At 29.9% G+C, this 17153-nt stretch overlaps 2 protein-coding genes across 2 annotated transcripts; both read left to right on the forward strand.

Annotated features, from left to right (window-relative positions):
- Positions 1-275: 275 nt before the first annotated feature.
- Positions 276-5503, forward strand: LOC111716992 (uncharacterized; the record flags this gene model as incomplete). The annotated part of the gene is made up of 7 exons (XM_023492507.1): positions 276-343; positions 1632-1685; positions 4040-4107; positions 4173-4221; positions 4417-4504; positions 5177-5270; positions 5424-5503. Coding segments are annotated over 7 exons (501 nt in total), but the record flags the coding sequence as incomplete, so codon positions are not given.
- A 1325-nt stretch (positions 5504-6828) lies between these two features.
- LOC111716991 (kelch-like protein 3) lies at positions 6829-16353 on the forward strand. Its single transcript, XM_023492506.1, has 10 exons — positions 6829-7044; positions 7115-7170; positions 7358-7435; positions 8206-8223; positions 8743-8810; positions 9126-9299; positions 11237-11344; positions 13506-13640; positions 13974-14044; positions 15271-16353. The coding sequence occupies exons 1-10, from the start codon at positions 7017-7019 to the stop codon at positions 15369-15371; spliced, it is 837 nt and encodes a 278-aa protein (XP_023348274.1). The 5' UTR covers positions 6829-7016; the 3' UTR covers positions 15372-16353.
- Positions 16354-17153: the final 800 nt, after the last annotated feature.

Raw genomic sequence — 17153 nt, forward strand, 5'->3', positions numbered from 1 at the left:
TTTTACGGAAAAAAACTTTAAGAAGACGACATTTCAAATTGTCGAATCTGAATTAATCATTATAAAATGTTTGGATTTTTGTATAGGGTTACTCACAAATGACGAGACTTCAAGTTTAGCGCGTATCAATTCAAAACATTGAAAAAGTAGCTAAAATAGTTTTATTTTTTCCTCTATACTAAATCATTGTTTTTCTCTCACTCTGACTCAACACACTTTTTATAATGTTTAGAATGAAGACGACATTATAATTTTACACTTTTTATTATGTTTAGAATGATGACGACTCTCTGTTGTTGCTGAAAAATACCAAATTGAACGAGTATTATGTAGATTATGGAAGGTACGTAACTAAACGAGAATAAACCGTTTACCTGACAAAAACAATATGAATTATATGTTTGAACAGATTTTCCTTACATTTTGTATTTTTCCTCAAAACTGACAAAAACAATATGAATTATATGTTCATATGTTTGAACAGATTTTCCTTATATTTTGTATTTTTCCTCAAAACTGACAAAAACAATATGAATTATATGTTTGAACAGATTTTCCTTACATTTTGTATTTTTCCTCAAAACTGACAAAAACAATATGAATTATATGTTAGAACAGATTTTCCTTACATTTTGTATCTTTCCTCCAATCTGACAAAAACAATATGAATATACATATGTTTGAACAGATTTTCCTTATATTTTGTATTTTTCCTCAAAACTGACAAAAACAATATGATTATATGTTTGAACAGATTTTCCTTATATTTTGTATTTTTCCTCAAAACTGACAAAAACAATATGATTATATGTTTGAACAGATTTTCCTTATATTTTGTATTTTTCCTCCAATCTGACAAAAACAATATGAATATATGTTTGAACAGATTTTTCTTATATTTTATATTTTTCCTCAAAACTGACCAAAAACAACATGATTATATGTTTGAACAGATTTTCCTTATATTTTGTATTTTTCCTCCAATCTGACAAAAACAATATGAATATACATATGTTTAAACAGATTTTCCTTATATTTTGTATTTTTCCTCAAATCTGACAAAAACAATATGAATGATATGTTTGAACATATTTTCCTTATATTTTGTATTTTTCCTCCAATCTGACAAAAACAATATGATTATATGTTTGAACAGATTTTCCTTATATTTTGTATTTTTCCTCCAATCTGACAAAAACAATATGATTATATGTTTGAACAGATTTTCCTTATATTTTTGTTTATTTTAAGAATGATGATAAAGTAAATTTTGAGCAATCAATCAAACAGCAAAACTCAGTTTGACAAAAAAAAATTGGTGGCATTTTTGATTTGTTTATAAACAGAGGGGGTCATGTCAACGTCCATATATATTTATTACTAAATTGAATTTCCCCAAAGATGAATTACATATGAGGACTGTAGGGGTGTCAATCCTTTTAATTGGTCCTTTATTTATAAAAGTAAAAAAAAGCCATAAATCATTTAATGAAAAAAAGTCGTCTTGCAATTTCCAAAATAAACAAATAGATTTTAACAGAAAAGAAACTCTATTTATGAAGTATAAATCTTTATTTGTAAGTTTGCTTTAATATCGCGGCCGGACTATCCCTTTGATTAATGTTGTTCAGAGAAAACCCCCAACGTGCTGAAAAAGATTCGTTAACTGCTCAACAGAGCTTGAGGTACATTTTTCTATTTCTCATACATAAAAAATTCACACAAGTATGGCCTCAAAAAATGAAACTTAAAATTGTCTTCCATGATACTGCAGGGTGTACCAAAAAACATGGGAATTCAGTTACGAATTCGATATCGTCTTTGTTATGAATTAGCATTGTAATACCTAATTTCAAAAGCCATTATATTATTATGTCTGCTAGAGTTTATTTTATGAAAAGGGCAAAAGACTGCAAAGATGTGTCTATAATGTCTCCGCAAGATGAACAGTGAAGACGGACAAGTTTACTCTGTTTGTATACTGTAATTTTCTTGTTTTACTAAGTACAACCGTATGTAGTCAAAACATAAACAAAAAAAATGTGAACATAGCAGACGAAACTCTTACAGATTACAGCTTTTTCAGTAGGTATCACTATACTAAATCAAAGAATTATTTAAAAAGACGATATCCAATTCGTCACTGAATTCCCATGTTTATTGGGACACCCTGTACAGGGCGTTCCACGAAACATGATAGTACCAAGACGACTTAAAGGATTTTAACCTAACTCGGTTAATTTTTTTTTCATAAAGGGATAACCTGAAAACAATGGAATAAGAGGACGATATACAATCATAACCAGAAAACTCCGAAATAGGAAGACGACTTTATAGCAATGTGTATTTAACGCAAATATTTTTACTAGACACTTATTAAATCACAAATCAAGTGAAATGGGTCTGAACAATTTCTGTTTCCCGTTCTCATTGGACTATCTAAAGTCATAATTTAAGTTTAAAAATCGTCTTCCTATTCCAGAGTTTCTGGTTATCATGTAGTATCAATATTTAAGTATATTTGCTATGTTGTTACAAAGCAAATAGTTTTATTAGACACTTATTATAAAACATAAATTTGTTTAATGGGTCTGATTACACTGCCCACTTGCTGTGTGTCATGCTCATTGGAGAATTAAAGTTATAATTTGCGATTCTAAAAGTCGTCTTTCAATTTCAAAGTTTTATGATTATCACTGCATAGCTAAAAACGCCTGGCAAAAGAGTCCCCAAAAACTTCTTTACTTTTCGTGCTTAATAATTATTTAAGCTACAGATTGAAAAAATTATAATGTTTTTAAATTCCCTTGAAAAATTGATTAATTATAATATTGAATCAATAAAAGTTTTTATTTAATCTGGTGTTAACTAATTTTCGTTAGCTTTCACTTTTAGTTTTTGATGATACATTCCGTTTTCAAATTAAACAAAAACGATCCTGTCTTTAAAGAGCTTTCGGGAGTAATTTTTAAGTTTTTAATTTATATTAGTCAATCAAATTAGCTGTTCTCATGAGGGAGGGAAGGCAACCAGCAACCTCCCCCACACAGCCTCCGAACCTCATTTTACCTATTTTCGCAATGCTCGTTCCCATAGGGCTTCCGTTTATAATCGTCAATTTCTACTTAAAACGGATTATTTTAGCACAGTAATGCATCTATAGTATCCTTAACATTTTCATAATACTTTTATTTCTTTTTTACAATCAAAGTTTGGGCTGGAAAACCAAAACTTTGTAGATTTGGTTTCATATCCCATTTCAGTTCACCCTTCCCCCGCCCCCCTCCCTCCCGTATATATTTGCATCTGTGGTCTGTCAGGTGTTCTTCTGCTGCGGCTCTGATTGCAGTTCCCTTACAGCTTCATATCTGTTTGCAGACGAAAAATCGAAGTCTTAATATTAGTTCATTTAACATGCAAAATAATGCAATAAACAACAATAAAAGGAAATTTGGGCAACGCTCTAGTTAATGAAAATGCGATTTAGTTTTATTTCAAATCTATAGCACTTGTATAATAAAAGGCGGCTACAGTTTTAACATCATAAGGTTATAACAGAGTTTTGTTTTCTTTAAATATCTAACTATAGAAAGAAAAATTTAATAAGGGCAGTGTTTTTTAGAATCAACTTATCTGTTTACATATTTGTAAAATTATTCATAAAAAGTCGGCAGCCAATCCAAGGTTTGTTGAGAATAAAAATCTATAATCAAAAGCTATTTTCTCCCTGATCTTTGATTGTAAAAAAAAATATTATGCAAATGTTAAGGATACTATAGATGGATTACATTTGCTTAAATAGTCGAATTAGTCCCGTTTTAAGTAGAAATTGACGATATAAATGGAAGATCATTCCAGGAAGACTGTTTGGGGGAGGTTCAGGAGTCCTAGGGGGGCGCACACTGCCGCAATTAGATAAAATGCGGCTTGGAAGTTGTGTGGGGGAGGTTGCTTCCCTCCCTATTCTCATACTTGTCAACAAAATCAAAACTAGAGAAGCTACGAAGTCACAAATTCGTCAAAAAACTTTTATTTTCAGTTTTCCTGGAGAGGAGTATGGAGTAGTCCTGAGACCTTTACTTCAATATTCTGAAGCTGTTCTGCCAGGTGACCTCATTTTTTTAACAAAATCCGGGTGAATTAAAAAATAAAATATTTTTTTTATTTTTCAGATATTGTTTTGCTTGAACTTGAATCTCGGGAAGTTGAAATAAAACGCAGGAAAATTAGTTTATTATCAAAGAAGGATTAATTTGATTGATTTGATTGATTTTATTTATTTGATTGATTTGATTGATTTGATTAATTTGATTGATTTGATTGATTTGATTGATTTGATTGATTTGATTGATTTGATTGATTTGATTGATTTGATTGGTTTGATTGATCAACTAAAATCTATAATCGGAAAATCAGGAATGGAGAGTTCCGTTTGAGTTTCCGAAGATTCCGTTCCTTTGAGACGTTCCTGATCCTAGTTGAGCCAAGAGATGGATATTCCAAGGAAATATTATCTTTTACAAACAGTTTAAAGGGACTCTATAAGGACGTAATTTCAAATAACCTTATATTGAATGATAGGCTTTAATCCTTTGTATAAGATCTAGAAGTATGTATATTTCACTCTCAAGAAAAATGCTTAATTAATTAAATTGCTTTCAGTATCCCTACAGCTTAACTGGCAATCAACGTTGACAGAAAAATCACAATTTAAAAAAATAATTTTCAGAAGGGACAAATTTAAGAATATCTCATTGATCTCGGCCTAATCAAAAATATAGGAAAAGAGTGGCCGTTATTATTCGTCATAAAAGTAATAATTAGTTGTAATTGATCTTGTTACAACGCAAACAGTTTAGCAGCAGTTTTAAAATCAACTTATTGAGTGAAATGGATCTGTTTACACAGCTAGCACAACCACTGTGTCTCATTTTCATTGGACTTTTTAAAGTCATACATCAAGTCTTAATAAGTCATCATCCTGGCTATATCCAGTGTTTTCTGAATCTCATTCTAGTAAACCTATGGGAGGAGGAGGGGGGGGGGGGGGGAATAATCAACAGCTGTAAATATTTATTTCATATTCTTAACATTCTTTTTTACAAAATGTTTGCAATTTCAAAAATACTTTCTGTTCAATATTTTATATTTCTGCTAACAAAGATCAAAATTCCAGAGTAGTGTATTTTTCCCTGGTGATTATTTGGTCTCCATCAGAGCAGGGTGTGAAACCCTCCTACATGGAGAAAATGCTACCATTGAAGCTATAGGGAACAGAAAACCATAAACTTGAACATTTTTATTTAGAGGGGGTGTTAGTGACCAAATTTAACCCTCAGGTCGTTAGAAAAATCTCATTCTTTATGGGGAACACTATATATGTTAATATGCCAATTTTTACATGGTTTTCTTGTTGATTACAGTGGACTACATTAAACAAATAGAATCAGACATTTGTTTATGCTTAAACCGGTTTTCTGCAGCTCATGAATTAGTCAGGTAAACAAATTTGAAATATATAATATCGATTCTTTCTAAATGTAAAATATTATTTTCTCTGCTACTGTATACTGTCTACCGTCTACCGTCTACCGTCTACCGTCTACCGTCTAATAAAATATTAAAGAATAGCGTAATTGACAAGAAACCTCGTTGATCGTCTATGGCAGGTGGAGTAGCTAAACCAAACACTTTTCCGAAAATTTTCGAGTTATATTGGGTGCGAAAATCGGGAATCTCTTTATCACGAATATGTTTGCAAAAGTCTCGAAGCTTTTGGATTATGGAAGATTTTTTTCGAAAATTTGGAAACCTTGTAGACTTTTACTAAATACTTTGTTAAACCTTTAAGCTTTTACTAAATACACTGTTAAACCTTAAAATCTTTACTAAATACACTATTAAACCTTAAAATCTTTACTAAATACACTGTTAAACCTTAACATCTTTACTAAATACCTTGTTAAACCTTTAAACTTTTGCTAAATATACTGTTAAACCTTAAAATCTTTATTAAATACACTCTTAAACCTTAAAATCTTTATAAATACATTGTTAAACCTTAAAACGTTTACTAAATACACTGTAAACTCTTAAAACGATTGCTTAATACACTATTAGAAAAAATATCGAATGCCCGAAAGCATTATTTTCTCTAATTTAAAAGAATTAAGCAAAATACGTTATGTAAATCACATTACATACATACATAGTACACATTACAACCTTGCTTTTTCAAGTCCTGCAAACCTTTATTTTTTTACTTTTTAGTTAATTTATTTAGAATAAATTTGTTTTTAATTATCTATTGCGGAAGTAATCTCTATTTATGCATAGTATACACTGTATCCTTATCTTGGTGAAGAAAACGATTAAAAATCGCTTTCTTTTAAAAGAAAGCGACTCAGAACAGACGGTCGCTTAATAACGTATTAAAAGTCTGAAAATTAAAGGATTTTTAATCACTAACTTACGGATTAAAAATCTGTAACTTGGCGAAATAACGGATTATTAATCTGAAGTTTCTCTGACGAACTGTACGCACGGACAATTAATCCGTTATTTCACGAAATAAACGATTTTTAATCTGCGACTTTAAACATTGTTTTTCCAAAGATTAAAAATCACTGACAAATAATCGCTTTCTTTCTCAAGTAAACGATTTTAAATCCGTTATAAATTTCTGGTTACAATGCGTCCTTTTCTTCCCTCTACTAGAACTTTACGACAAAATATTCATTAAATTATAGTTTAAATTAGTCTAGTAAGGGTTTCTCTCTCAATTTTCTCTATTTCTCGTCTCCCTGACCACTCACGNATTATAGTTTAAATCAGTCTAGTAAGGGTTTCTCTCTCAATTTTCTCCTTTTCTCGTCTCCCTGCACACTCACGCTAATAAATGAAAACCTTATTCTACACAAGATAAAAATAGAAATAACTTATCTAACTTTGTGGTAACTGATGCCAAAAATTTGAAGAAATCTCCTAAAATGATCTTTTATTTTAGATAGATTGTAATGCTACAGGAGTACCACCCAGCTGCAGGTTTATAAAACTATTTAGTTAATGAAATAATTGTGTGACTCTAAAACTTAAAAAATTTAGTATATTTCAGAAAGCCAACCATCCTTTACATTGGGGGCTTTTCAAAAGATTCAAAGAAAAAGAGAGGTAACACCCAACTTGTATAGAAAAACTAAATTCCATATTGTGCAATAAATTTCAAATATTTCCATGTTTAATATTTTTCAAATATTCAAAAATGTCAAAAATCATTTTAACATTTATGCTGTGGGAGGGGGTGGCTCTCCCCAGCAGGAATGCAGTGTTAAACATTGTAAATCACATGGTATTACAGATTCTGGACCAGCAGTCACATTTCCACCTTGCAATAACAGTAATTTTGATCAGTTACCTGCAGATTATGAAAATGAAGGTACAGGGTGTCCTACAATATTTGACAGTAGAAAAATGATTTTATGATGGTCTTAAAGCTTTGAAGTTGATGCAGCATTTCTTCATCAACAAAATTATTTTCAAATTGTGGCCTGTTTTTTTTTATGCAGATTTTAGTTCATTTTTCAATTTATGCAATTCTGAACAAAATTCCTCGAATGCTTCCGACAATATTAAGAGCACAAAATGACCATATTTTAGAAATGCCAGGAATAGAGTTTCTTTGTGAATTCTGACTCTACAAATATATTTCTAAATTAAGGTTTATGCAAATAAGTGCAGAACAAATTATTTCAAAGGTCAAAGACTACCATCAAGTCTTCTTGCTATATACTGTCATGTTTTCTGGGACCCCTAAAGGAAAACCAGCTTGATTGGTAGCTTAAACTAATTGAAAATCAAAATTGATTAATAGAATCATGCTGAGAAAAGTGGAGTCTTTCAGTAAAAATTGTCACGAAAAAAATTAACATTACGCTGACATTTTAAGGGAAAAGATTGACCAGAAAGCTAACAAAATAATACCTTTAGATGAAGACAATAAATCACTTTGGCAAAATTGTAAATTCTAAACTTCAGCATTTATAAAAGATTGAGATTCGATCAAATTAAGTTCTTAAAATTCAGAAAAAAAATAAACAAAAAAACCTGTTTTAATTCTATCATCTATAAAATAATAAGAGCATATTAAATAGATTAATTTCAAAATAATTATATTGTTTATTTTAATCCATCACATCTTTTTTTCAGATTTTTATTGGCAAACAGGTAAAAGAATTTATTTTTGAATATATCTATTCATGTCCTCTCAAGTAAAAGATTGAGAGATTATTTTTGCATTAATTTCAAAACATATATAATTAATAACCAGTCAAATTCATCATTAAAACCTGCAAGACTAAGAATCAAGTGTTTTTATATGTAGATACCTTTTTTGCTATTTCGTTCATCAATGCCTGAAATTGAGGGCAAGCTTGACACATTTGTTATGACATATTGGAAGCAATCACTTTTCTGTAATTATTAATTCATTGCATTCATTTACCTAACCCTTCAATCAGACTATAATCCTTAAATTTTCTTTTATTTTATTAAAAATGCAGTGGAAAAATAAATATTTAGATATCTTTCAATTATTAATATTTATCATCTGTGAATTTTCATTTATCCATTTAAAAATCCAATTGTTTTGCATCTTCAAGAAACCAGCACCATTGATTTGGCATTGAATAGTTGGCTTGGTAATAAATTGGTAATAAGTGATTACACAATTACAAAATAACAAAGGATTTAGGATCTGCTATTATGAATGGTGACATATATTCTTGTGGAGGACTCAGAGGTTATATAACACCGTAAGAAATATTATTATTTCAATATAATTTAAAGATTTAGTAACTCTGGGTGTGTATGTAGACTGCACAACATATTCTGTGTTTGGAAAATGTTTGTCATAACTCTTGTCTTTCACTCCGGAACAATCCCATGGTTTCCAAAGAAAAAGTTTGAGTTTTTTCAACAGTTTATATGGTCTACACATGTAAAAATCCCAGAAATTGTAAATACAAACTTTTTATGACCAATTTTGAGTTCAGTCTTTCGGTAGGAGAGTAGGAGTAGGGTTAGACAAAGTAACAACAAACTATTCTAAATTTGAAATAAATGTTTAGAGCTTTGAAAGACTGCCAAAAGAATGTTAGAGGGCACTGGGAGAAGGCCCCTAGTATGAATACTGAAAGGGCAGGATTTTCAATGACGACTTTGGGGGATAGTATCATTGCTGCTGGTGGATTCAATTCTAGAGGGATTCCTCTTAAAACAACTAAAGAATCTGGTAAATCATGGTGAGGAAATCAATATTAGAATCCAGTTATTTCAAATTTTTTCTCAAGATTACTTTAAAATAGATTATCCACCAAAAATTCAGGCAAAAATATTTATTTATATTTTTGCTGGCCGAAAAGGTGCCAGAAACTCTTTTGCCAATGGGATTTCCAGTAGAATGTTTCACGCAGAAACTTTCCAAATGGAGTAAGCTATGTTTATTCATGATCCATGGATGATAAATTTTTTGTACACTCATGACATCAACAATATATTATTTCTTTGGATATTAAGTCCGAACCATAGCTTATAAGGCTAAAACCTGCAGTTAAAGCTACAATTTGATTTAATTTATTTTGTGTTAGAAAAGTTATACTACAGTGGGAAGTCTATTTAGCAATATATTACAGATGACATTATAGTGCAGCTTTGCTTTCTCTCCAGCTTGCATGTAGACAATGGGAAGCTGTGTTAACAAAGCAAATAATCTTTCTATAAAAATAATATTTTTTTATGACATAAAATTGATTGGCTTTATGTGTACTGAAACATTAAAGAGTAACTGTTTATGTTCTTAAATAAATTGTGTGAGGTATATACCCAGAATTTAAGCACAACCAATATGAAGTACACATGCAGTACACATGTTATTAAAGTGTTTACTGCATACTTTATCCAGCTGTGTTATATCAGGGTTAAATATCTCGAAGAATAGATACTAATAAATAAACCTGAATGTCTTCATGTTTCATTACACATTTAAAGTTATACCATTTTATGACTTAAAAGAATGATATCTTATAAACAAAACAAATATTTCCCCTTTAGAGTATCAGCTTCCCTTTGCTTACAAACAAGCTGGAAAGTAAGCAAAGCTTCACTAAAATGTTGTCTATATTATATTAGTATATAGGCTGAAGCATGACATTACAATTTTTAAACTTTTTCAAAAACAATTTGAAACAAATTTGATAATCAAAACTGTCAACATTTTTTACTACTGAATTCAGCTTGAATTTAGAAAAATTAAATTAAAATTTTTGTTAGAAGATGGAAATTCCAGGAAATTTTCTGTCAAAATATTTCCAATTTCTGGATATTCTGGAAAAACTTTTTTTTCTGCTGGAAAAAATGTTCCTTCTCAGAAGTCTGATTTCCGGTTGTTCTTTTCTTGGTAATTAAAATTTCTTTTGAAACAAATGTTAGCAGAAAATTGGACACTTTACTGTAAACTAAGCCAGAAAGCAATTTCTGGCCCCCTGTACGTTTGTTTGTATTTGTAAATGGAGCATTCAATGTCGGATTTGGACCAGCCCCAACCTGGAGTTAGTTGTTATTTGGCAGATTTAAAAACCCAAGCCAAGCTCTGAAAATGGTTAGGGATCGAGATAAGAACCAAGCCAGTTAGAAGAGTGAAAGATAAGCTCTACAGCTGATACAGCCAAATATGGCTTGTAAGGAGATGGTTAGATCTAAATACTTACGCCGAGATTGGCGGAAGATATATTCCCTCAAGTGTCAACTCCCATCTCAACTCATTCAAAGCATTATAATTGTTCATTTGTATTTGTTTATTTAGGTGTAAATATAGTTTTGCGTATTAAATTCGTATTATTACTTAATCCACGTAGGCTAATTCTGTAATTTGTTTCATTACTTTTAAATTGTCTGTTTTCATTTTTCTTAGAATTTTTTAGTTCAAATTGTAATTCTATATAACTTGTTTGCCTATTTCAAAATGCCCATAATTTTTTAATAATTTTACCTTATAATGGTGTTTTTATGTCTTTTTTACAAAATGGTGTTTTGTTAATTCATTTTGAAGATCTTTTTGCTCCAAAATGGAACATTTGTTCATGAGTTATTAAACAACATACAAAAAAATGAACAAATGACCAAAGTTATTTATGATTGTTTGATGTAATAGTTAATGTTTGAACAGGGACAAATTTTGAAGGGGTATGATACCACTTGATTCAATTGAACTTTTTGATGGAAATAGCTGGAAAAATCTTACGAACAAACTACCTCGCCCGATTGGTTCTCACTGTGCTGTTTCTATAAGGTAAATCAAATTAAAAAGTATAATATCAATAATTAATTAATTGCTTATCAGTGCCAAGATTACAATGTTTTAAAATCCATAAACTATTATGAAAAGAAATTGTATTGTACAGTACACTAGCATTTAGCAGCCATAAGAGGTTTCAGCACTTACCAAGTCCCTTTACTACTTGTACTTCATAACAAAAACAATAGTTTATCATGTTCATTAAACCTGTTTTGAAAAATTTCAGCATATTATCCAAATTTAATATAAAGAGCTTTATTCAATTTCTGATGGTCATATGATTGCATTAAAGTAAACATCTTGAAATGAAAAACATTTACTTTATATGTGATGCTTATTACCATGCAAGTTTTACAGACAGTAAAGCTACAATTTTTCAATCTTCAGATGAATACAAGAGATATAATGTAAATAATAGGGTTGTTAATCGTGTTTGAAAAAAAATGTTTTTCAATCTTTTTCAAAAAAATTTCATTTTTGGAAAAAAATTATCGTGTTTGAAAACAACCTTCATGCTTTTGATCGAAACACAGTCGTTTTTTGTAAACAATTGTTTTTATAAAAATGATAAGCGATAATTTTTTACAGGATTGTTTTTTTTCAAAAACAATCATTAACAATCCTCTTTGAAAAAAAGCATAAAAAAATAAATACTAGTTTTGGACTTTTCTTTTCTGAAGAAGATTATGAATGTCTCACATATGTCGTCTGTTATTCAGATTTTGAAATGTCGTCTTACATATCATGTTTGTAAACTCAATAATAAGTACCAATACCCTTCAGGTCGGTTTCCTCTCACCTAGCTTGCTGTGGATATAGCAAATTCCTCGTAGCAAGATGTTGTGAGATAGAGGACGACATTTAATCCATTCAATGTCGGAGATGCTATATCAATTGAACTACTGGCAATCTGAACTAATGTTAAATTCCTTTTATTACAACACCATATCGGGAATAAAAAAGCATTTAACATGCTTTTAATTTCTTCAAATTAGGTTATTATTGATCATTAATTCAATCCTCATACACAGAAAAGTCTAACATTATCAAATTTAATCAAACAAATAGTTAATAATTTATTTTTAAACATTATAAATTAAAGCTGTTTAAATGAGTTATTGCCTTTATGCAAATGATGTCAATTATTTTGAACAGATAAGTCTTTAAAAAAAGCTATCTAAATAATATTTGACTTTCTAAAAATACAGGGTTTGTCTTGCTGAACAGGATATCGAAATTTCCTTTCACACCCTTCATTTTTTTTTCTAAATGATAATAAGCCAAGTTAAAACTTATATACTATAGGCTAAAACACAACACAAATTCAGTAAGTGAACAGCTGACTTAAGTAAAATTGAGAGTTAGTCCATTTGACCATTAGTCCAATTGATATAGCACCAGATAATTGCATCTCATTATGCTTCAACAGTAGGAATTCAACTATATACGATAGAAACACAATGTATCCTGAAAGGTCTTTGTTAACCATCTTTAACAAAGGGTCATCGTTAACAATTGTAAACGAAGGTCGTTAACGATCATTAACAATCATTAACAAAGGTCATCGTTAACGATCGTTAATGAAACCATGAACTTAGTAAAAAAACAATCGTTTTAAAAATGATTTTTTTAAAAATGATAGTTTATGAAATGAATGTTTCGTTTTTGTTGTTTTCTTAATGAAATGATCGTTTAAAAAAAAATGAAAACGATCCATCCCTAAATGTAGATAAGAAAATGGTGACTAATATTGCAATGTATTTCTTTTTTTATTTTGCACTTTGTTTTGTTAATTAATCTAATTCTTTTTTATTCATATCATATCATGACTACAATTATAATGGTGTCAGATCTTTCAAGTGTTGCTTTATCTGTGGCATTATCTCTTATTAAATCATAAAACATTTGTAGATTAAAAAAAAATTCAATTTTTACAAAGCAATTTTTTGTTTAAATTTTAACCATCCCATGACCTTCTTTTGGGTCACACAAAAAATTGGGCCTGATTGGTACAACAGTTTTTTTTTTATTGAATGCAAACAAACAAACAAACCAAAAACTAAATTATATATAAAGATTAACTTTTTTCTAGCATAGCTTAGAAACCTTCATAACATTGGTGGAATCTCATTTAAAAACAAATAATATATTTCAGTGACACAGAAATATTGTTCATTGGAGGCGAAAACATATTTTCCTCCAGAAGTAATGATATTATCTCTTCTGTTATTCACTTTGATATCAATGATGGTTTCACTGGAAAACAAATCCCTAACATGAAATATACAAGGTTGTTAAATTATTAACTTTATTACAAATCATTATGAAATAAGGAAAAGGTTACAATTGTGATGTTTACATTGTCATTTTTCTGTTATTATTGAAAAACAGACAGTTTAAAATAATGATTTGGAAATTAACAATATTAAAATTTTTGTAACTGAAAAAAACAAACAATGTATTTTTCAAATTATACGCATAAAGGTTTATTTCAGTGATAATGAACCTTGAAAACATCTTTTATTACTGGCAAAATATTTCTTAGAAACACCTTAAAAATCATGAAGCCCCTTTACAGACAAGTAATGCAATGCATGTATAAGGCCATAATAAGATCGTTCAGGAAAAAGTTTGGTTGTGCAATGTTTAAAGGTGAAGTTTATGTTGCAGGAGGGGATGTCACTGAAGGTGTAGGTAAGCTATTCTTTAAAAACAAATATTGCACAGGCTAGAGATGTCAACGTTTTGATTTTTCTAGATTTTAGCTTTCGTTAAGATAGTGTTCATCAAAAGTATTAACGTTTGAAACGTTACGTTGCACATTATGAAATTTTATGGTATAGAGTAACGTTACGTAATGAATTTTCTGCACTTGAATACCTTATACAATGTTAAGCTTTAGTAAATGTTTTGAAAAAAACAGTAAGCTCCGTTACGCTTTTGCATTTGATGTTTTATAAAACTTTCCCAACGTTGCGTTAAAGTTTATGTAATATAACCACAATTTTTTAACGTTCCACTTTCATGCAAGGTAAATATTTTCAGAGACCTTACGTTACAGTTTTACAACGTTACACTTTTTATAAGTTGAACTTTGAAATAGAAATCCTTTCGTTACGATATTCAATCAATTCACAATTCATTTTTCAAACGTTAGACTTTCAAGCTCCCTTTGGAAACAAAACATTTCTTTACGTTATGGTCAAAAAAGTTGTAGATATTAGAAAAATAACGTTACGTTTCCACAAAACGCTAACGTTGGGGGCATATTCCTCTAACGTTAACGTTTAACGTTAACGTTAGGTATGAGCTCCTATAACGTTAACGTTTAACGTTCACGTTATATATAATATATCCAAACGTTACACATTAATGTAACGTAACGTACAAAAACGTACAATTTACTTTACGTTACACTATCGTTGACATCTCTAGCACAGGCACCCTCTCTCTAGTTTATTTGGATTTACTGAAAACCAACAGTGGGGTTTCTTTACTAGTACTTTCAGCCATTCTTTTAACCTCCCTCTTGGCACAGGGGAGTGTGATACTTTTTTTTCTTGTCAAGGTCTTCTTATTGTCTAAAATCATTTGTGTAAATCATATTCATGGCCACTTACAAGTAACAAAAATGTATTTTTTGGTACTTTGAAAAAGTCATTTTTACAATTTTAAACAGCACTTGTGACACAGTGGTCTAAATTTATTTTCCTATGTTAAAATTTCCCAAGTTGACATTCTAAAAGCATGTCATAGTTTAATCTTTAAAAAGTCAAACAATTTAAATTGTTCAAATAATGCCAAAATTGGTTTAAAAAACTGTCTGTTAAAGCTGATTCCAGATTTGTAGTAAAATCATAATATCTTGAAAGTTAAAGGCACTGGGCACTAAAAACTGTTAATATCTGTTATTCTTTTAGTAGATGGAAGAAGGAAAAGTAAGAAGAAAACTGCTGATAGAACCTCTGAGATACTAAATCTGGAAACCCTGGTGTGGTCCTTCAATAGGGGCAAAATCTAGTGATACTAATCTTCATGTTGTGAATGGTCAACTGATGATAGATGGTGATGACTCAGGAGAAGTATGGATTTTAGATGGTGTTGGTAGAAATTGGTTCCATCCAACAAGAAATAACAAACAAAATTCAGGGGATCGATCAAGTTCTGTTGCATTTACTTGTAAGTGAATGAACACTGTCCAAAATATATTTTTAATGAATTTTCTTGAAAGTGATAAAATACTTTGTCAGCTCATATTTTGGGCTATAAGATAATTGAAGTAAGAATAATAGTAGAAAGAGTTTATATGTGTGTCGTATAATGTCCTAGAACTAATTGCATCTTCTATTCAAATAAAAATGAACACAACACTGAACTTTAAGCAAACAAATAGATAAATAAGATACAAAGAAAAAAGTTTGTATAACACATTAACTGACATTAAAAAATTATTTGAAGGGACTGTAGTTTTAATTTTGGTGTTAGGTACTTTACCAAACCCATTTTCTCAAGGACAACTTCCCAAGTAACAATTTCCCCAGTAGCAACTTCCCAAGTGTGCAATTTCCCAAACAGGAACTTCCCAAAGGTTAGTTTAGCCACTCTAAGGCGCCACATGCTGCAGAAATGGGGGCCAAGTGCTGCTGCTAGGAAGTTACTTCTTGGGAAATTGCATAGTTGGGAAGTTGCCACTTGGGAAAATTCTTTGGGAAAGTACCTAATATCTTAATTTTAAGTGGCCCATATTAAAAATGTGCTGCTGGATTTACAATTTGAATTTTATAAAAATGTAAATGATTATATTGTTTGGTATTTTTGCTTGAAAAATGTTCTAGTTCTGTAAATTTTAACATGGTTTCTTCAACAAGAATTGTCCCTTCTGTATAGAAACTGCAAATGAAAATAATGTAAACCAGGCATACCATGTTCAATCAAAGGAAATTATGGTCTAAATAAATATTGAAAGCTTTCCATTTTCCATCTTCAATGGTTCCCCAAAAATTGTGGAAATAAATTGCAATAAAATGTTAAAACTTTGTTATCTACTCTTATTTTTCTTCTACCTCATATGAGGTAGAATTTATTGGATATTTGATCTTACTGTGAGCTCTGAATCCGTTAGGGCTTGCTAACTAGGACTGGGCACAGTCCAACTTTTTCAAGCCGTTTAGTAATAGTTAGTTCCAAATGTTTTTAAAATAAAATCTCAGGTAGCCAGTATTAGTTTTAGAGGAAAACAATGAAACTTCATTTTGTTAATGGTATTTTACGATTTTTTCTTTAAGTTATCGTTAATGATCTCAATTATATTAATGTCGTTAACAGAAGCTTTTCAACAAATATTACAGAATTTATGATGTTAAAAACATTGAAACAAATCAATTTTTTTTTTTACATTGTTGAATGTAATTTTAGGCTGATTTAAATGAAAAAAGGTTAAAAAAGATAAATTCTTTTTGTTTTTGTTCTCAAACATTAATTTAATTTTCAAAAATGGCTAATCTGTTCATTAACAATTTAAAAATTAATGGTTTTACAAAAAATATTAAAAAAAAATTAAAAACATTGTTAAAAAACTAATGTTTTTTGTCGTTTATATTTAGACTCTTCCGTTTATTTTCGAAAACCTCATTTTGTTAATGGAACTTTGCGCAGCGCTGTATGTATAAAATGCCTTTTTTTTGACGACGAAATGTGCACTCTTCAGAAGGTGGGTGGTGAGGATAGTAAAGGTCGGAGAGTGTTGTGAATGCCAGAAACAAGCTTAAAACATGTGATTTAATGGGAATCGATACCCATATTG

This window comes from Eurytemora carolleeae, unplaced genomic scaffold (assembly GCF_000591075.1).
Source record: "Eurytemora carolleeae unplaced genomic scaffold, Eaff_2.0 scaffold2294, whole genome shotgun sequence".
In the NCBI taxonomy this organism is placed as follows: Eukaryota; Metazoa; Arthropoda; class Copepoda; order Calanoida; family Temoridae; genus Eurytemora; species Eurytemora carolleeae.

Bases quoted from the DNA above. Each gene is read 5' to 3' on its own strand.
- LOC111716991 (XM_023492506.1), top strand. From the start codon at position 7,017: ATGCTACAGGAGTACCACCCAGCTGCAG. The intron at 7,045-7,114 runs GTTTATAAAACT...AGTATATTTCAG, and splicing joins GGAGTACCACCCAGCTGCAG to AAAGCCAACCATCCTTTACA. The intron at 13,641-13,973 runs GTTGTTAAATTA...AAGATCGTTCAG, and splicing joins CCTAACATGAAATATACAAG to GAAAAAGTTTGGTTGTGCAA.